Source organism: Mandrillus leucophaeus, unplaced genomic scaffold, assembly GCF_000951045.1.
Source record: "Mandrillus leucophaeus isolate KB7577 unplaced genomic scaffold, Mleu.le_1.0 Scaffold502, whole genome shotgun sequence".
NCBI classification, from domain to species: Eukaryota; Metazoa; Chordata; class Mammalia; order Primates; family Cercopithecidae; genus Mandrillus; species Mandrillus leucophaeus.
The window spans coordinates 1,373,870-1,393,910 of record NW_012105388.1 but is presented as its reverse complement, the minus strand read 5'-3'; the positions used below and the strand labels follow the sequence as shown (position 1 = coordinate 1,393,910).

The 20,041-nt window shown below is 34.9% G+C and overlaps 1 protein-coding gene across 1 annotated transcript in view; it reads left to right on the top strand.

The window, feature by feature from the left end:
- ATF6 (activating transcription factor 6) overlaps positions 1–20,041 on the top strand; it is a 201,495-nt gene that overhangs the window by 91,766 nt on the left and 89,688 nt on the right. Inside the window, exons 13-14 of the mRNA XM_011996105.1 lie at positions 2,952–3,019; positions 6,237–6,351. Coding sequence (XP_011851495.1) covers positions 2,952–3,019; positions 6,237–6,351 — 183 coding nt within the window. The remainder of the gene's footprint in view (positions 1–2,951; positions 3,020–6,236; positions 6,352–20,041) is intronic.

The window sequence follows — 20,041 nt, the reverse complement described above, 5'->3', positions numbered from 1 at the left end:
TGAGCTCCACCCAATTCGAGCTTCCCAGCGGCTTTGTTTACCTACTTAAGCCTCAGCAATGGTGAGCGCCCCTCCCCCAGCCTCGCTGCTGCCTTGTGGATAGATGGCAGACTGCTGTGCTAGCAGTGAGGGAGGCTCCGTGGGCGTGGGACCCTCCCGGCCAGGTTTGGGATATAATCTCCTTGTGTGCCCGTTTGCTTAAAGCGCAGTATTGGGGTGGGAGTTACCTGATTTTCCAGGTGTTGTGTGTCTCAGTTCCCGTGGCTAGGAAAAGGGATTCCCTTCCCCCTTGTGCTTCCCAGGTGAGGCGATGCCTCGCCCTGCTTCAGCTCTGGCTGGTCGGGCTGCAGCAGCTGACCAGCACCGATTATCTGGCACTCCCTAGTGAGATGAACCCAGTACCTCAGTTGAAAATGTGTCTTTCGCGCTGGGAGTTGGAGACTGGAGCTGTTCCTATTCGGCCATCTTGCTCCGCCCCCCGACTCTTGTGTTTTTAAAGCAATAATAATAGCAATTTATTGTGGGGTTTATAGCTTATATAGAAGTAAAATATAAGACAATAAGAACACAAAGGGAGGGAGGGATAAATGGAATTATACTATTAATAAAGTTTTTATGTTGCTCAAATAATATTTCAAGATTGACTGTGGTAACTTAGATCAAAGTATAATCTCTAGAGCAACTACTAAAAGCTAACATAAAGAAGTACAGCTAGAGCCAGGCACGGTGGCTTGTGCCTGTAATCTCAGCTACTAGGGAGGCTGTGGCAGAAGATTACTTGAGTCCAGGAGTTTGAGAAGCTGCGGTGAGCTGTGATTTCATCATTGCTCTCCTGCCTGGGCAACAGAGCAAGACCCCGTGTCTTAAAAAGAAAAGAAAAAGTATAGCTAAAAAGACAATGTAAGAAATAAAAATGGAATACTAAAAAATATGCAGTTCAATGAAAAGAAGACAGGAAAAGAGAAACACATAAAGAACAAATTAAATAAATTAAAAATGCATACCAAGGTGGTAGACTTAAATCCAATCATATAGTAGTTAAATTCAGTGGGCTAAACACATCAATTAAAAGGAAGAGATTTTCAAACTAGATTTTTTTTAAAAAGAAAGATCCAACTATATGTTGTTTATAAGAAACAGCATTTTAAATATGAAGACATTGAAAGATGGAAAATAAAGGTGAAAAAGTATGTATGCCATGCAAACGTGAAGCATTAAAAAGCTGGCATCGCTATATTAATCAGAAAAAGTAGACTTCCAGACAAAGGTCATTCTAAGAGACAACAAAAGAAATTTTTTATTGGTAAAAGGAGCATACAAATAAGATAAAACAATTCTAAATGTATAGACCCCTAATAACAAAGCTTCAACCTACGCAAAGCAAAAAGTGACAAATTGAGAAAAAGATCTACAGCATAATTGGAGATTTTAACATCCTCTCATTTCTTTGTAAATGCCTCTCACATTTTTGCCAGTTATGATCTTTTGCTAAACCCACACAGCTGAAAATGCAAAAGCTCATGACCAGTTTTTCAGAGGTTCCTTAGTTAATTGATACAAATCTTGGATAGGTAAACGGAATATCTATTTTCTGTTTGCCTGATATGTCTGTAACTTGGCTTTCCCTAAGGCCTACCCATTCCTTTCTGAGACTAGGGAAAGAAGTCTGGCTTTTTTCAGACTTCTTTGCTCATTTCATATTGACCAAAGTAGCACAAATCATTTAAAATTCACCAGCTATTTAATCTGTTCATTTTAAACCTTATCTTTATCAACTAGCTATAATTTAATTTTGGTTTTATTTACTACTTACTGGATAACTATGCCAGTAAGTATAGTATTTTATTTTTTTACTGTGTTTTTCTTTTCATTTTGTTGGTGATTTTTTTCATTTGTTGTTAAGACATTTATCGAATAGCTACAATATACAAGACCCACATTCGATTTTTATAAAATAAGATCCTTGACTTATTACAGAGCCAGAAGTGGGGACCCCTATATTCATCCCTGCATATTGGTTCCATCCACCAAACAAAATTGTTTCCTCTTCTTTTCTCCCTTAAACTTCTGTACTTGCTTCTGTTTTAGCACTTACCACATCGTATTGTTTTCCTGTATCTGTCTTCCCAGTTAAACTGCAAGCTTTTTAAAGGCAGAAGTCAAATATTTAATTTTGTAGCTTGGGCGCATGTAGGTGCTTTGATTACTGAAAGACGGATATATGGACACAGTAGCGAACAAATGATTAAAAAATTATTTAAACCGTTGTTTGACAGGGTAAGATTACTTTCTAATGTAATAGAACTTGGTAATATGCCCTTGAATTCTGATACCCTGACAAACCTCTTCTGAAAATCAGCTCACAAAACTACCAGGGAGAATAAAAAGGCATAGTGCAAAGCAAATGCTATGTGAAAGACAGGTGTCCAGTGTAGCATATGTGGGCCACTAATGGGTGTAGATAGAACTGTTCTCTTGCCAAGAGTCATCAGTGAGAAGTCTTTAATGATGGCTTAGTTCATAGATGTATTTTGGCATGAATATCTCTGTTTAACTCAGTAAACAATAGGATCTAGTTTCATAATGGACTTTTCATGCTTCTTAGGAACTTGTCATTGGGAAGATAATTATTTTAGACAAGCATACATTGTTATATGTTCGGTAACACTTATATGGCTTGGTCATAAAAGTGGTGCTTGTACTAAGCTTTTGGACTCTTTCTTTAAACTTAATGGGAAGTGCCTTAAATGCCTTAATCTCCTTAAGACACTTCTCCCAGATCAGAATGGACCTAAAGAGTTCTAATATCTGTTAGTGTTTAATTATTTGAACTGAATATGTCAGAAATCTTAGCAATGGAAGTTTAACAATTTAAGTATAGAATGAGCCAGTATAGGAAAATTTCATATAATTTCATGATACAGTATTAAACTTTTTTTTTAATATTCCAGGGTGCTCTGGAACAGGGCTCAAATTCTCAGCTGATGGCTGTTCAATACACAGAAACCACTAGTATCAGGTAAGACAGTGCAGAAGCTCTTGGGCAGGGAATTTAAAATAGCTGGTATTTTAAGAAAGTTGAAATTCACACTTCCCTCTCACCTTAAATTTGTTCTCGTCTATGAGTTTTAGTCATATACTGAGAGAGAGAGAGAGAGAGAGAGAGAGAGAGAGATAACATATACTACTGAGCAGTTGGAATAAAGCCAGATAATTTCAAAAGTTCAACTCTCCCAAATCCCTTACATACAAATTTAGTCAGAATGCTGTTCCATCATAATTTTAATGAAAATCTTGAATACCCATAGCTCTCTTGCCCTTGATTTGCATCTGTTTCATGAACTTAGGGGAAAGGAATATTATTTTTTGAGTGCTCTGTGCCAGGTGTCTTCCTGAGTGCTTTACATGCATTTTATCTTTAAATCTATATAAAAACTAAAAGTATATTTTATATATAGAAAAACTGCTCAACTCATTTTTTTTTTTTTTTTGTAATTTTCAGAGTCATAAGACCTAGTGGCAGACTCAGCATTCGGATCCTAGCTGTTTTACTGACAGTGCATTTTTCACTACATAATACTACTTAAGATTTTGAAAGATTTCAAAGAGAATGTTGTATCTAGAAGTTTAAATGTCTTCAAAGGGAAAGATAATATGGGAAGCAATATGGTATCATGGTTAAGGTGCTAGCTTTATTTGCCCTGTTGGGCAGAGTTCAAATTGTAACTCTGCCTCTTACTTTGTGGGCTCAAACAGATTACATGCAATTGAGGTTTCCTCATCTACAAAATGCTGGCTGCACAGAGATGATATAATGGTTAAATTAGATAATATATTTAGAGCACTTAGCATGGTACGTAAATGACAATGGTAAATGATAATGATGTGATGTTATTGACAACAGTATCACTGAAGTGAAAGTTGAGAATCTCAGCTTCCATCTGTAGCTTTACCACACACTTGTAGTTCACTTACATGAATTTAACATTTATTTAGAATATACTGTGTGCCAGTGTTGTAGGCACTGAGAAAAAAATACATATAGATAGATAGTAAAAATGTAAGTCGAAAGCTATTTTATTCATTATACTAATAACTGAGAATTCCTATTAAATGGCAGTGAGCAGGCCGGGCGCGGTGGCTCAAGCCTGTAATCCCAGCACTTTGGGAGGCCGAGACGGGCGGATCACGAGGTCAGGAGATCGAGACTATCCTGTCTAACACGGTGAAACCCCGTCTCTACTAAAAATACAAAAAACTAGCCGGGCGTAGTGGCGGGCGCCTGTAGTCCCAGCTACTCGGGAGGCTGAGGCAGGAGAATGGCGAGAACCCGGGAGGCGGAGCTTGCAGTGAGCCGAGATCGCGCCACTGCACTCCAGCCTGGGTGACTGAGCAAGACTCCGTCTCAAAAAAAAAAAAAAATGGCAGTGAGCAGCATATCAGCAATCATGAATGGTTAAAATCCTGAGATTGTATTATCCTGCTGAAATTGATAATTCAAATATATTTAAATAGTAACTAATAATTCTCTGCTAAGCAGAATATATCCTTCAATTACAATACATTTATTTAAAAAATATGTCAATTTTTAGATGCATGGTTATGATGGCGTGGTATTTCTTCATTAGTTAAAATGTTTTAGTGAATTACAGCCAATTTTCATTTTTTGTGGATTCCGTATTTGCTAATTCACCTACTAAAATCTGCTAAAAGGTATTTGTAACCCCTAATATTAGCAGTGCTTTTGTCATCATTCACAAACATGCGTAGATGCTGCCTGGTGAGGTTGAACAAGGCAGTGTTCTGCCTTCTAGTTTCAGGTATATAAACAAGATCCTTTTCACAGTCCACATTTTTCATATTTTTGTGCTTTTTGTTGGTAATTTTGTTGTTTGAAATGGCGTGAGGCATATTGCTGAATTGCTGTGTAGTGTTGCTAAGCCCAAATGGGCTGTGGTGTGCTGTGTGGAGAAAGTACATGTGTTAGATAAGTTTCATTCAGGCATGATTTATAGTGCTGTTGGCTGTGAGTTCAAGTTAGTGAATGAATATGTTAAAGAAGGTGTCTTTAAACAGAAACACATAAATAAGGTTATATATTGATCACTTGACAGAAATATTGTAACTAGAGGCTTGCAGGAACCGAACCCTGTATTTCCCCTAGGAGAATGGTTTAGGATTCACTAATTCATTGATGGCAGTGACTTTTTAGAACATAACTATCACAAAATGCAAGAAGCGACTATATATTCAAAATATTGTAATCAGAAATGGCCTAGTGAACAAATGGAGTTATTTCAAAGGAAGTTCTTATAACTCATTTATTCTTCCATTTAGGTCAGTCTTTTTCTCCTCTTAAGTTAATAATATTTGATTGATACATACAAGTTTTCTCTGAGGAAAAACGAAGCATTACAGGATCCCTTTAACTCTTCCAGATATTGGTCCTAAACACTAGAAGATCTTGAACACATTAAGAACTCTATTAGAATCATTTGACTGTATCTTTTGGGGCATGATGTGGTTTGAGGTATTATCATTTTAGTTTTTAATTTTAGTAAGGCACACACATGGTACTTTTAATATCAATGACTAGCAATTGTTGAGTGAATCCTATGGGACAGGATCCATGCTTGGCACTTTACATATATAATATCTCCAGTAACAGTCCTGCAAAGTTTGTGTGGTTATCCTCTTTTTATTGATGAGGAAACAGTTTGCTCATGGAGGGTGATTTCCCCAAGAGTGCCCACTTGAGAAGTGAAGCAGGAATTCTAAACCAAGTCTGTTTTCAAATTCTCAGCTTTTTCCACCTTTCACACAGCCTCGTAGGCAAGCACATCTTCATATATTCGACAGAGTGACGAAAAATGACTTTTCCTCAGATTTAATTTGTATTACTAAAAAAATTAAAAATCCTTCAAACCTATGTAGAAATCTCTCTATTTTCTGATACTTTCATTATTTTTACATGCTTTGCAATGTGTTTGACCATCTAGTACATTTTAGAGCCTTGATTCAGAAATCAGAATTTTAGCATTAGTGAATGGGTTCTTATAAAATATCCTGGTCCTTGGGCTTTACAAAATGTTGTTATAAAAATTACTGCCAAAGTGCAACTAATATTTTGGTTGAGAGAGATTCTTAGAATTCAGACACAGCCTTAGAATGGGAAGTATTTTGGGAAGACATGAAACTTTTTATTTTAGTAATACCTTATATTTTTCTTACTTTAGCAGGAACTCAGGGAGTGAGCTACAAGTGTATTATGCTTCACCCAGAAGTTATCAAGACTTTTTTGAAGCCATCCGCAGAAGGGGAGACACATTTTATGTTGTGTCATTTCGAAGGGTAAGTTCATCTTGAAAGAATTGAGTGCTTGCCGTACATAAGACATTGGGCTGAATATTGTGGAAAATACAAAGATGTGAGAAATAGGAAGCAATATAAAATAAATTATGTGAGTGGAACAGTCTAGGTACTGTAATACATGCTTTACTTTGAGCTGTTGAGTATTATAAAGATGAACGTGGAATTGGTGTCAGACTATGAGTTTATATTTAGGAAATATAAACTACTTGTTGATTTTTACTGTTTGTAATCCTGATAGCCATACTGTTTATAATGAAAGAAAAAGTAAAAACATAAAAACATTCTATTTAGGCTTTTCCTATTTAGGCTTTTAAACCAATTCCCATTTGATTATTGAGAAATAGACTTCTGAAATGTAGATTTGAGATGGATTATAGGCTGATTATTAATTGTGGAATGTTTGGATCTGTGTTCCTAAGACTCTGTATTCCTCTTTTATCTCTACTTAATTAAACATTTGGTTGGTGAAGAGTGCATTAGATAATCAGTTAGCTTATGTAAAAGTAAATGTTTATACTAGCACTTTTGAATGTTATGAATATTAGGCTAAATGGAAAAAATGCATAGCTATTTATATTTCATCTACTTTTTCTATAAAATGAAAATAGTATCTTCATAGAGTTGCCATGTGAATATCTCTGTTAGAGTGCTGTATGTTAACCCAGGAGCACATGAATGAATTAGAATTCCTCAGTGGTGGTTTCTATCCCAAGCTGTTTTTTCTTTCTCTCTTTTTTTAAACAAAAGAAGGGATCTCACTATGTTGCCCAGGCTGGACTCAAACCCCTAGGCTCAAGTGATACTGAGTAGCTGACTTTTTTTTTTTTTTTTTAAGAATACACTGGGTGTGGTTAGAAGTAAGTACAGTTGACCCTTGAACAACACAAGTTTCAATGAAGCAGGTCTATTTATATGTGGATTTTCCTCAACCTTAGCAGGATGCCAAACTCACTTATATGCAGGGCCAACTTTTCACACATGTAGATTCCACAGGGCTAACTGTGGGACTTGAGTGTGTGCAGATTTGGGGATACACAGGCGGCTCTGTAACCAGTCCTACATAAACAGAGGGACGAGTGTCTATACTAACAGTAGAATGAGCAAATTCATTCTCTGATTATTACCACTTACTATCATTGAAATTCTCAGTTAACTAGTTAATTCTTTTCCTAAGGTATAAATATCTAGCAGCTCAGGTTTTTAGGACCAGAGAACTTTGATACTTGAAAACTAGGGAGATCAAACATCTTTTTTTTGTTTTTTTTTTGTTGTTGTTGTTGTTGAGACGGAGTCTCGCTCTGTCGCCCGGGCTGGAGTGCAGTGGCCGGATCTCAGCTCGCTGCAAGCTCCGCCTCCCGGGTTTACGCCATTCTCCTGCCTCAGCCTCCCGAGTAGCTGGGACTACAGGCGCCCGCCACCTCGCCCGGCTAATTTTTTGTATTTTTAGTAGAGACGGGGTTTCACCGTGTTAGCCAGGATGGTCTCGATCTCCTGACCTCGTGATCCGCCCGTCTCGGTCTCCCAAAGTGCTAGGATTACAGGCTTGAGCCACCGCGCCCGGCCGGAGATCAAACATCTTATATATTTTCAGTTATTAATCAAAAATGCTAAGAGATTTGGAACACTTTAGCCATAGCGTCTCATGATCACTGCCTTTTCACAAAATTCCCTGTGTTCACCTTACTCTCTCAGATGTAATTGGTATATTTCTATACAGCACAAGCCTCAAAGTTTCTTTTCAGCAGCAAGGGGGCAGCTAAGAACAGTGTTTCCCTCAAGGCTCCAACTGTACTGGTCTATGAAAACAAAGTATTTCCTTTACTATTGACATAATTATGTTCAAAGTAGGAGAAAAAAAGTAAACTTTTAAGAATAAGATTCAGCACTGTGAAGAAGAAACCTGCTGGGTGTTAAAATGATTGTGTTGAAGTGTATTTTATGGAAGTTACTGTAGAAGAATGTTTTTCATACTCAATAGACAGTTTTTCTGAGGTTCAGAGTAACTACTGTATTATTTGATCAAAACAGTATAACAGATATTAGAAGTAACACTTGTCAAGCCATGGATTGATGTCATGGTTAGTGCAGTTTTTCTAAGGGAAGAAAACAAGTATTTTTTATAGAGAAAACAATCCTAGCTTTTTTTTTTTTTCTTTTGAGATGGAGTCTCTCTCTGTTGCCCAGGCTGGAGTGCAGTGGCGCCATCTTGGCTCACTACAACCTCCACCTCCCAGGTTCAAGCAATTCTCTTGCCTCAGCCTCCTGAGTAGCTGAGACTATAGCCGCATGCCACCACACCTGGCTAATTTTTGTATTTTTAGTAGAGACGGGATTTCACCATGTTGGCCAGGATGGTCTTGATCTTCTGACCTCATGATCCACCCGCCTCGGCCTCCCAGAGTGTTGGGATTACAGGTGTGAGCCACCGTGCCCAACCAATCCTAGCTTTAAAGGGACTGTATTTTTATAAAAGACAATGAATGGTGGTTTAAAAAATATATATGCATTGCATTTTTTTGCATTTGTAAAAAGTGATTTCTCATTAGTTTGCTATAAATGTGCTGTTAGAAAATTATTGAATTCCACTCCCCCGGCAACCCCTTGATGTTCAGGAAGACTGTTAGGACTGTTTCTCACACAAATACTATTAGGAGCATGTCTAACATTCTGTTTGGATTTTTCATTTTCAAATTACTGATTTATCACATTTTGGTGTTTTCTATCAAGGGAGAGTAAAGATAAACCTGAACTGAATTAGATAATAGTAGTTAGACAACATCCTTTTCTATTTTTTCTTGTTTTGGTTCAGTAGTAGGGAAAAGGAAGTTAATTTTATGTTGATGACTGTAAACTATGTTATGGGACAGGAATTTAGTTCTTAAATGCCTGGATTGTTCTTTTTGCTCTTGCTGAAATGAAAATGAAATAACAAATTACCTCATACTTGGTCTTCTCTTTCATCTTTCAATATAAAATATTCTAACAGTTTCATTAAAAAGGTGAGTGGCATCATTTCTTGTGCAGAAGGATGTAGACTTTTTCTCCCACTTAGGTTCTTAATTTTATTGGCAGAAATTACTGTAGTTGATACTACATTGGAAATTCAGAAGAAGATTCCAGAGCCCCAGGTTTCGGCTTAGCATGAACCACACATTTATAATGAAGCCAATAAGCAAGCCATGTTATTTTGTTTTATGAATGGACATGTATTTAACAAAATACTTTAATATCTATAAATGTAGAAGTAGCCATTGACTGTTTAGTACTGTTATTTAAGCCACTGTCTTCCAAATTGACACTCCCTCACACCCTGCATTCCTGTACCTTTTAATCTCTTTACAGTTGAGCTGTTGAAATTATTTTCTCTAAAGCAGACACACTCTTGGGTAACTACTGAGTTCCTGTTATAGCTCAGCAAGAAAAAATGCTTATGATCCCAGTAGTTCAGACAAAGGCCCAAACTGCTTCTGTTCTTTTGACTTTCCTTAAAGAGTTTTTTACCACCAACATAGTAACCTATTCTGCTTTCTTTGCTTAGTTCTAGTTATTTGTAGCTTATTTTCCTGTAAATACTTTGCCTTTTCCTCCTCTCTTTGATTTGTTTGTTTTAGTGTGATTTGGAGAGGGAGGTTGAGGAATAACTTTTTCTCAAACTTCCAAGTCACTTTGAGTGTAGAATAACTGATACATTAATAAGAAAAAATCCAATTAAGTTTAATGCTCTTTTTGTTTGTTTTTTTTTGTTTTTTTTTGTTTTTTTTAAAGAGACAAGGTCTCTATTGCCCAGGATGGAGTACAGTGGTACAATCATAGTTTACTTCAGTCTCCAATTCCTGAGCTCAAACAGTTCTCCTGCGTCAGCCTCCAGAGTATCTGGGACTACAGGAGAGCGCCACCACACCCAGCTAATTTTTATTTATTTTTTGTAGAGATGGGGTCTCACTTTGTTGCCCAGGCTGGTCTTGAACTCCTGGGCTCAATAATGCTTCTTTTAAAAATGCTTTTGTATGATAGACTATTTAGGGAGGGAAGGAGGAGGTTGATTAAATAATATAACAAAATGAATTCGAGAGCTAAGACAGAAACAAATACTCAGGAAAGCTCAAGTAAAGTTAATAAGATGACTTTAAAAGGGCAGAAAAGAAACATTGAGAAGAAAGGTGGGGAAATGATATTAATTTATTATTTCAATACACATTTAAATACCATCCTTACATGTTGCTGTCTCATCCACTAATATATAGGAAAAGCATTTCTTCCTGGGGCAGTTTTTCCTTAAAAACAGGTTCTCTTTGAATCAGATGACTATGAATGTCAGTTTGCCATATTATCTCTACTTGTTTAATATTTTTTCTTTTACAAATGAGATGGATGCCTACTTTGGGAACATTTTTTATTTCTATTACATTTTCTGTTTTCAGTACCTGTCTCAAATTGTAAGTAAACACGTAAAGTGTCTTTTCATCAGTTTCAAATACATACATAATATTACAGAAGAACGTGAGCTATAGCCATATGACTGCCTGAGAGGTGTCTCTTTCTCTTCTCTTTCCAGGTATTTTATATATTCTAGCAATAGTACCATATTTGGGTATTTACCCCTTACTGATCCCTTATAAAAATTATTAACACTATCATATATATGGCATGGATTATAAGGGTAACCTTAAGTAATAGGGACTTGTTGTAAGATATGTGAGATTAAAGAAGCACAAGAAACTGGCTCAGAATCCAAATAATCCCTCTGTGCTTGTGCTTCCTAGGGTGGAATATATACTAGTCTTCATGGAGAATTGGAATAGGTTTATTGTCATTTCTGATTTGACAGCAGCTCCAGTGATTCCACGTTAGTCTTTTTTACACATTACTGATTCATACTCCTCAAACACAAAGATCTGATTGGGTAGTTCTGTTCTCTTATGCAGAGAATTACTATGGCAGCTTTGGCTTATGATCCATGGTTATTCATTTGTGACAAGTGAAATAGGGTTGGCTTCATTAAATGTATTCTCTTGCTTTGTAAGCCAACAGCTTTATGCAGAAGGAAGAACGTGGGGCTGCTCTTCTGAGGAAATGATTGTGGCAGGTGCTGGGAGCTTCATACACTATTATACCACAAACCTGGTTTTTTTATTATTATTATTTTCCCCCCATTTTTAGTAAGTGTGCATTAAATTCTTTCTTGTATTGCTTCCTAATTGTTTGATCTAAAAGGCCCATCTTCTCATCTATATGATAAGCCTTTTGAAGGCAGGAAATATCGTATGCTTCTGTGACCAACCCCGACACTCAGCGATGCCCACCACTGAGTGCTTACTGAACAGAATGCTTTTAGACGTGATCCATTTAGAGAAGTCACAGTGATGGAAGTTTGTTGTTTTTCATAATCATTTAAAAGGTATTTTTTTTACATTGTTTTGCTTAAAGAAATTGGAATCTATTTTACTAATCTGAGAAGTAATATAAGCTGTGCTGAACTCCAGTAGAAAGTTTAGTTAGAGATGATCTCTGTTTTGTCCATTTATAGTTTGCACTAGCCAGATATGATCAGCTTATTATTGTCTCTGAATCTAAGCTGTAAAGCTGAATAACTCACCTGGGTGTAGCTTTCTATGTCAGTAAGTAGAACTTTGAGGTACTTGCATCTTTATTTAAAATTATTTGTTGGGAGCAATTTGGAGTAGATTTTTGTTAGACCTAACTGATTTCTTTTTTTGGAGAAGGGATGGATTCCACTATTTGTACAGAGTCAAGCAGTAGGAGCCAGAAACTTGAAACTTTGGAAACATTGTAGGAAATACTGTAATTATTGCAAAAAAAAGGTTGACTGGTGATGTTATTTGTTCAAAATGTTTGCCAGAGGTTTAGTCCCACGGATGGGCGTAAAAACGAATTTCAAAAATAGCAATGATATTGTATACCTTCGTACCTAGATTAATACCTAAAACATGAAGAATGGCATATTTTATTAATGCCTGTTATTTATTTCTTAGAAATTTATGTTTAGTTTATATGCATATATAAAAATTCTATGTACAATTATATGTATATATATAAAATCTTCAGAGGCAGGGGGAATTTCTTTAGTATCAAAGGAAATTAGTTTATAAAGTCTACTTCAAAAGGGTACAGCTCCTTCTTTTGTTCCTAAGACCTCAAAACTTGAGCGTACACATGGATCTTGGAGTTTGGCCATTTTCTTATCTCCACTTTCATGGCCTTTCTCAGCCAAATTCTAGCTGGAAAACAGTGTGAATAGATGAGTTTGGAAAGATACTTGCATTTTAGAAAAGGGTCTTATCTCAGAAGAGAGATGTTTTAAAAAATCTTTTAGAAGGCTTTTTAAAATTAATTTTTAACTTTAAAATATATTCTCATTCAGGTCTAAAACACATTATACAAAAATAGAGCAGAGTTGACTGAGTATCCTAGGTTAATAAACTTAACCTAGATTTATTTAATCATTATACCAATAATGTTCTTTCTATATGTCCATTTTCTGTTTCACTTTATTATATACAAATATTAACACTTTAATGTAAACTACCTTTGTAGTTTACAAACCTCTTTCACATGCATAATCTTAGAAATTCCTTACATATAATCACATAAGTATTCTTAGTCCAATTTTATGGCTGAAAAAGCTGAAGCAAAGAGAGGTTAAGTAGCTTATCTAAGGATACAAAAATGGTAAGCATTAGAACTAGGGCAATAATTAATGGATTCTAATTTAATACAGTGATTTTTTTTTCTTTACATTGTGGTACTTTTTTCTTTATATCTGGTACTTCTAGATATATTACAGCGTATGTAAATAACAAATTAATCTAACTCTCCAAAAGCAAGAAATTTCATTGACAAATCTGCTGGACAGTTTTGGCAGATTCATTACACAACTTCAAAAAGTTTTTGTTTGTTAATTACCTGATTATAGATTAAGTACTTTATTAGATTATGCTTTCATAATGCTGGAGAATAATATAATGGTTTGAAATATTATAATATAGCTTCAGATTTCAAGTCAGGAAATAGAATAAATAGGCCTTGAAAGTTTCTGGTTTCTTTTTAAAACAGTATCTGAAATTTCCAACATGGTGGAAAAGAAATGTCTTTGCTTTGTCTTAAAAAGGAAGTAGTTTAGCAAAAATAGAAGCTGTTTTAATTATTGATATTCTAGAGCTTCTCATTGAAAAGAGTGGGATTTTTGTGTGTGTGAATACATTTTATTATGTTTTCTGTACGTGGCATGCTAGGTCTTTGAGAGCAGAAGCATTTGATCTCAAACTCCTTGTTAAATGTGAATTACTGCTGTGTGGTTTTAGAGAATTTAACTATTTGTTCTTTGTCTCTATAACATTGCTAGCTAACATAAAAAAATTTTTTTTCTTACACTTTTCAAACACAAAGTCTAAAGTAACTTGCTTTATGTTTGAGAAATGATTGTTCAATAGTCTGTAACTAGACTTGTATATAGCCACAAACAGAGAACTTGTAACTCAAGAATAATATGAAGTCTTCAAAATTCTCAGAATGGTGGGCAGATCCATCCGAGTCTTGGTAACTTTTCAACTGTTCTTATTTGCTTGCGCTATTTGGTAGTCTTATTATTGTAAAATGTGTTTTTCATATGCATTTGTTTAATCTCCCCCTTTTAGGTGGTATGCTTTCTCTGGGCAGGGATAAAGTCTATTCATTCTGTTTTGTCTTTTACAAGATGTATTGCAATGCATTGCAGGCAGTGCAGAGTAAGTCCTAAATAAATGTTGACTACTCAGACCACTAACTGTATATTTGTGCCGTTTACCCTTATTTTTTATGTCCTACTCTTCAAAAGATTACTAGAGGTGAGGTTTGCAGAAACAAAGGAGGACATTTTTCTCAATGAATGTTTAAAATTACTTCAGTGACTTGGATAGCAATGAAAATTTTAAGAATATATAGTCAGCTTTGGTGTGGGTGGACTTTTAGCTTTGGAATAGAATAATTCCTGAAAGACTTCTGAAGTTACATTGAAAAAAGGGTGGGAGGTGGGAGAGGAGCAGAAAAAATAACTATTGAGTAACTAGGCTTACTATCTGGGTGACAAAATAATCTGTACAACAAACGCCTGTGACACGAGTTTACCTATAAAACAAACCTGCACATGTTTGTTTGAACTTAAATAAAAGTTAAAAAAAGGAAAAAAAAAAGGTAGGATTTAATGATTGATAGCTTAAAGTTCTCATCAAATTTTTTGTGATGAGGGAAGAAAATATTTCCCCAAAGCAGAACTGCTTTCCCAGGAAGAACATTTCTTCACATCATGAATATGTGAGGAAGAAAAATACATTTTAAACAACTCATAGGTACAGACCCTAGGGACCTGCATTCTAGCCCCAATTTTGCCACTCAGTGACATCTGCTATGTGACTTTAGAGAAATCACTTAGTACCTCTCATCTTCAGTTTCCTGATATGTTAAGTGATAAAGTTAGTGTAGATTTGCTTTTTTCTTTCTGGCTCCAGAAATCTGTAGTTTTCTTCTGTGTGTTTGTGTATGTGCACACTTTCCTGTTAGAAAGCTGTAGTATTGCTTTAAACTCTTTGAAGTTACTAAGTGATTCAATCTAGTGGAGTCAGTATATTTTAACAGTTTTGAAAAACAACCATAACAAAAACAACAAAATGTGAAGTTATAAGGTGGGGCTATAAATTAGTTTGTTTTTGAATAGCTGGCAGTTTTGTAATTTATTTAATAACACACAGTACACAATACGACAACCTTTAATGTTTATAATATTCCTGAGATAGGTGCAGTTATCATCATTTTACAGTTGAAGAACCTGAGGCAATTGTGTCCATTGTGAACTCCAATAAGAAAGATTTAAAAAAAGGAAGAAAAAGTCAGCTGTAGAAATGAAAAAACAAATTTATCCATTGTGACATAGTTTAGAAATGGTAGAGTCAGAATTTAACCAAGAAAGTCTGGCTCCAGAGTCTATGTTCTTGATCATTTCCCTCTATTGCCTATTTAAGATATCCAAATATCATATCTTTGAAGGTAGTCAACTTGGAGTCTAATTCCATTGATCTCTCTTTTCAAAACATATTTTGAGTTGTTTCAGGATCATTTTCCAGAGACCAAGATAAAGCCCTGTGGAAAACCAAGCCACATGTTACTCAAAGTAATAGTGTGGGAGGAACAAGAGCCAGCAGGGAAACACAGAGGAAATTATTAGAAATATAGGATAATTGGAAGAGTACAGATGAAGGAAAATAAATCAACTTGTTTATGTTATTTTAAAACATGGAAGTCAAGGAAGAAGAGTTCAGAAAAGGAGGCTGTCAGTGGTATCAGATGTTATAGAGCTCCCTGAGAATGAGAAATGAAAGAAACTCATTTGTCTTGTGTAAACATAAAAATCACTGGTAACCTGAGATTACGTTTATTGTAGAGTAATCAGAACAGAATCCAGAGTAGAGATAGAAGAGAATGGGAAAGAAAAACAATGGTTTGGTAAATTTGACACTGGAAGGAGGTGGAGATATCCTAGATATAGATAAGGAGAAGAGAACTAAGAGTGTGTGTGTGTATGTGTTTGTGTTAAGGACAGGAGAGATATAAAGATAGGATATAAGATAAATAGGGACTATTGTAGTTAGTTTATATACATATAAGAATAGAGTTTATGTTTTATGCTTGACAGATGTTCTAAAGGAAAATAAACAAGTCATTGTTTGTTCCTCCTCTGTATTGTTTTCTGTTTAAAGAAAAAGCCTGGAGAAAGTTGAGCAGTTTTTGTTTATTTGCAGTAGGACTACAGAAAAGAAATAAAAGAGTGTATGGAATTGAAACCAGATTTTTGAAGAATAAAATCATATTTAAAGTACTCCTTGAGATATCAAAAGTCTTTTAAATCTTAAATACGAAGCTGGTTTTTAATAATGGTAAAGAGTTTTCAAAATGTTAAAGTTGATAGGACTGTTTCTCATTTAACTTATATGTAAATGGTTTTATAATTTTTTCTTGTATTAAATTAGAAAACTAGCAAAGTAGCCTACATAAAATTTGGTATAACCTTTCTGATGATGTCATAAAACTTAATTATGGAGGAAGCAATTATTATAATTAGGAAAAATTGATGACTTATGATCTAACTCAGGACCAAGGTCTGAAACACTCATGTCATTTCCTCCCCTCTCCTATATACAGTGATTTGTTCATTTTGGACTCTTAATATTTTAACTTTTGACACCAATCTAAACACTGACAGTGTTTTCCTGAAAAATCTTAAGACTGATAATTGTGTGATATTTATTTCAACACATTGCTGCTAATCTTCTATAAAGATCTTATTATGGGTAGGCTTTCAGGAGACATCCAATTCATAATATGGGCATCACACTGGAAGCCTGCAAGATGGATGATTGGCTGAGAATAGGAGTATAGTATCTAACTAAATAATAATTATGCGATTGTTTAATGTCTGTTTCCCCTGCCAGTCTATAAGTACCCTGAGGGCAAGAACCCTGTGTGTCTTAGTCATGACTCTGTTCCCAGTACATGGCATATCAGGCATGTAGCAGGTACTCAATAAATATTGAATGAATAAATGAACAAATTAATTAGATACCAAATCCATCAGTTTGATACTATATTTTCAATTAGTTTGTATAGTCACTGTAATGTGATAAAGAAATCGTGATAGTCCAGTTTACTGAATATTACTATCAGGACCATCTGTGTCTCATGTTTAAGTCTAGAAATCAGTCTTTGAAAATGAGTGAATTCAAATGCATTTTTAAAAGTCTAAGTGCCATTTTGCATGAGGGAAATTATATACCCAGTAAGAATTTCTCTGTGTTTCCAAGTTGAAATACTGATCTTGGTAATACATGGACAGAAAGGATTATTTTTCAGTTAGGGTGCTAAACAGATTGTGCTATCATTTTAACCTCTGGAATGAATAAGCCCCAGACTGAATAAGCTCCTTATGTATAACATGCCTGTCTATAATGTGTCTGTGATGTCCTAGAAGGATGAGACTGTCCCCTGCAGAGTGCTTATTTCATGTATGGAGTGAATTTAAGATAAGCTTGTCAAATTGCTAAATCTGACATAAACTATCTTTTGAATAATTTATTTGGAGTCATCTCTGTCTGATTATAATTTGTCTTAAAATAAATCTTGAAAAATTAAACTAAAATATATCATACAGAATAAACAGTTTACATGTAATAGTTAAGAGTCACATGTAAACTGTTACTCAGTTTACATTTTACAGCTATTTCTTTTCTGATTCCATTTTTTATTGAATAGAAGTTCAATAACTTTTATTCTGTTACAAATGAGTCTGTCTTGGAGAGGGTCAGTGTCACATACTTACTTTGAAGTTCCTTAAAGAGGTTAGTTGAATTCTCCCCCCAAAATGTGCTTTGAATTAGCAGCTTTTGAATATCTATTCTAGTAGAGGTATGAGCAATGTGAACTAGAGAGAATGATATACAGTAAAAATAATAATTTTTCTTTGACTTTGGAATGAGGATAATCTAAGCCACAGCCATGTAGGCAGACATTTTCTGGTGTATGTAGGTATGTTTGCTTAGCCGTCTATCTATCCATTCCCTTGTTTTCTATATATTTGACCCTAACCTTTCAAGCTTCTATTTTGCCATCAGGTGCAAAACCAAACTGAGCGATAAGAGAGTGGAGATCCTTAAATCAGTGGTTCTCACACTTTTTGGTTTCCAAATTCCTTTATGTTTTCAAAGAAAATGAGAAGAGTAGCATTTTTTTTTTTTTTTAACATTAAGAAAAACCTCTTTAATGATTGGCTTAGTAGAAACCAGCTAGATTCTTATATTGGTTCTTTTTGGTCAAAATATATGAAGAAAATCCAGCCTCACACAGAGATATAGTTGGAAAGGAAGGACTGTTTTAAAAGCCTTTCAAATAATTGTGGGTATTCTTTGATGGTACACCAAAATGCAACAGGAGGTAGTTTCTTGAAGGTTAGTTGCAACATGGAAGCCAAATCTATGAACTTTTAGTAATCTGAAATTAAAATCCATTGGTTGATCTTGCACTTTGAATGAATTTTTACCTATGCAAGGTTTTGTTACATTATACATTGGTCATTTGAAGATACTGGTTCACTGAGTTATGCAGGTCTTCCAAATGTTGACACATTTTATTATATATTAAAATGTCACATTCTTTAATACTATCACAAATCTTATCAGAAAAGTCATTAAGTATTATGAGCAGTTCATGGTGGCAGACACAAGTTTTCCAAAATTCTAGTTTTCACTCAAAGGTTCAAATTTTATCATTGTTAAAAAATATGTCAGTTTTCCTTGAAGTGGTAGATTCACTTAATTTATTTTCAAGACATATCTATCAGATACACAAGGCTAAACAACTATAGTTTATCAGTCAGTCTTTCAAGTAAAAGTGGTGTTCCATGAAGAAAGTAGCTAGTGCAGCTCACAACTCAGTTACACAAGTGGTTTTCCTCTAGACAACAATTGTACCTTGATATGCGGCAGAAATGTTTTGTGTGTATTTCCCATTTTGTCATACAGAATATTAAAAGACATCTACTTAAGGGTCAAGATTTCATAAATTAATAACTTTTATTGCTTCATCAAAGACTTCCTTCAATGAAATTGACTGTGTATGGTATGTGCATGTATATGACCATAGGGCAGTAATACGATGAACTGTATAATACAGTTTGGTGCTGCTGTCTTAATTCATGCTAGGACACCATCATTGCTTTTGCGTCATTGGTATCAACACAGTTGTTTCAAAATAAATGATGAGATTTAGGAAAGTTATTCAACACCGAATATTTCAGTACTGTTAGTGTTTGTTGCCAAGCATTCCTATAAAAGGTCTTTGTTGTTGATTACTTGGGGCTCATACTGAATAAATATAAGCAAAACATAAAGTCTATAGATTCTTCCACTTGTAAAACAAAAGCACAATTCTGTAGTTGAGATACTAACTCAGCCTTCATGTTTGCAGCTAAGTGTAATTTGATGAATTAACATATGGTTGGAAAGTGCCATGATATCTTATACTGACTTTTCAGCAGACATTGAGCAAGGTCGATTATCCATAATTTTATTAGTCTCTCAGCTATTATATGTACTTTTTCAGTCATTAAGCTATATTAATAACTTACAGTGTAGGATACTTCCATGGTCTTTTCATTTCCAGTATGAAAAGCTGTAACAATTTTTTTTTAGAGGATTCATCACATGTGTGTTTAAAATATCCAGTTCCTTTTTCTTTGTCTACATGATTGGTCTCAGAATGACATCACAACTTAATTGGCACCATTATAGTATTTGAAAGATTTTGTTGCATGAGAAATAAGAAGATAGATTATTCATACCTCTGAAACAAGAGAAAGATGACTTTCAACATATGGTCATTTTTTATTAACAATTTCAACTAGTTTCTTTGCTAGATTCCACCTTTCCATGAGTCATAAAATTCTCAAATATATCAGTTTTGTCTTTTTCTGTATCTTATATGTAGACATTATAGTTGTGGGTTAAGGAGGGAAGTTTTCTTTTTTCTTTTTTCTTTTTTATTATACTTTAAGTTCTAGGGTACATGTGCACAACGTGCAGGTTTGTTACATATGTATACATGTGCCATGTTGGTGTGCTGCACCCAT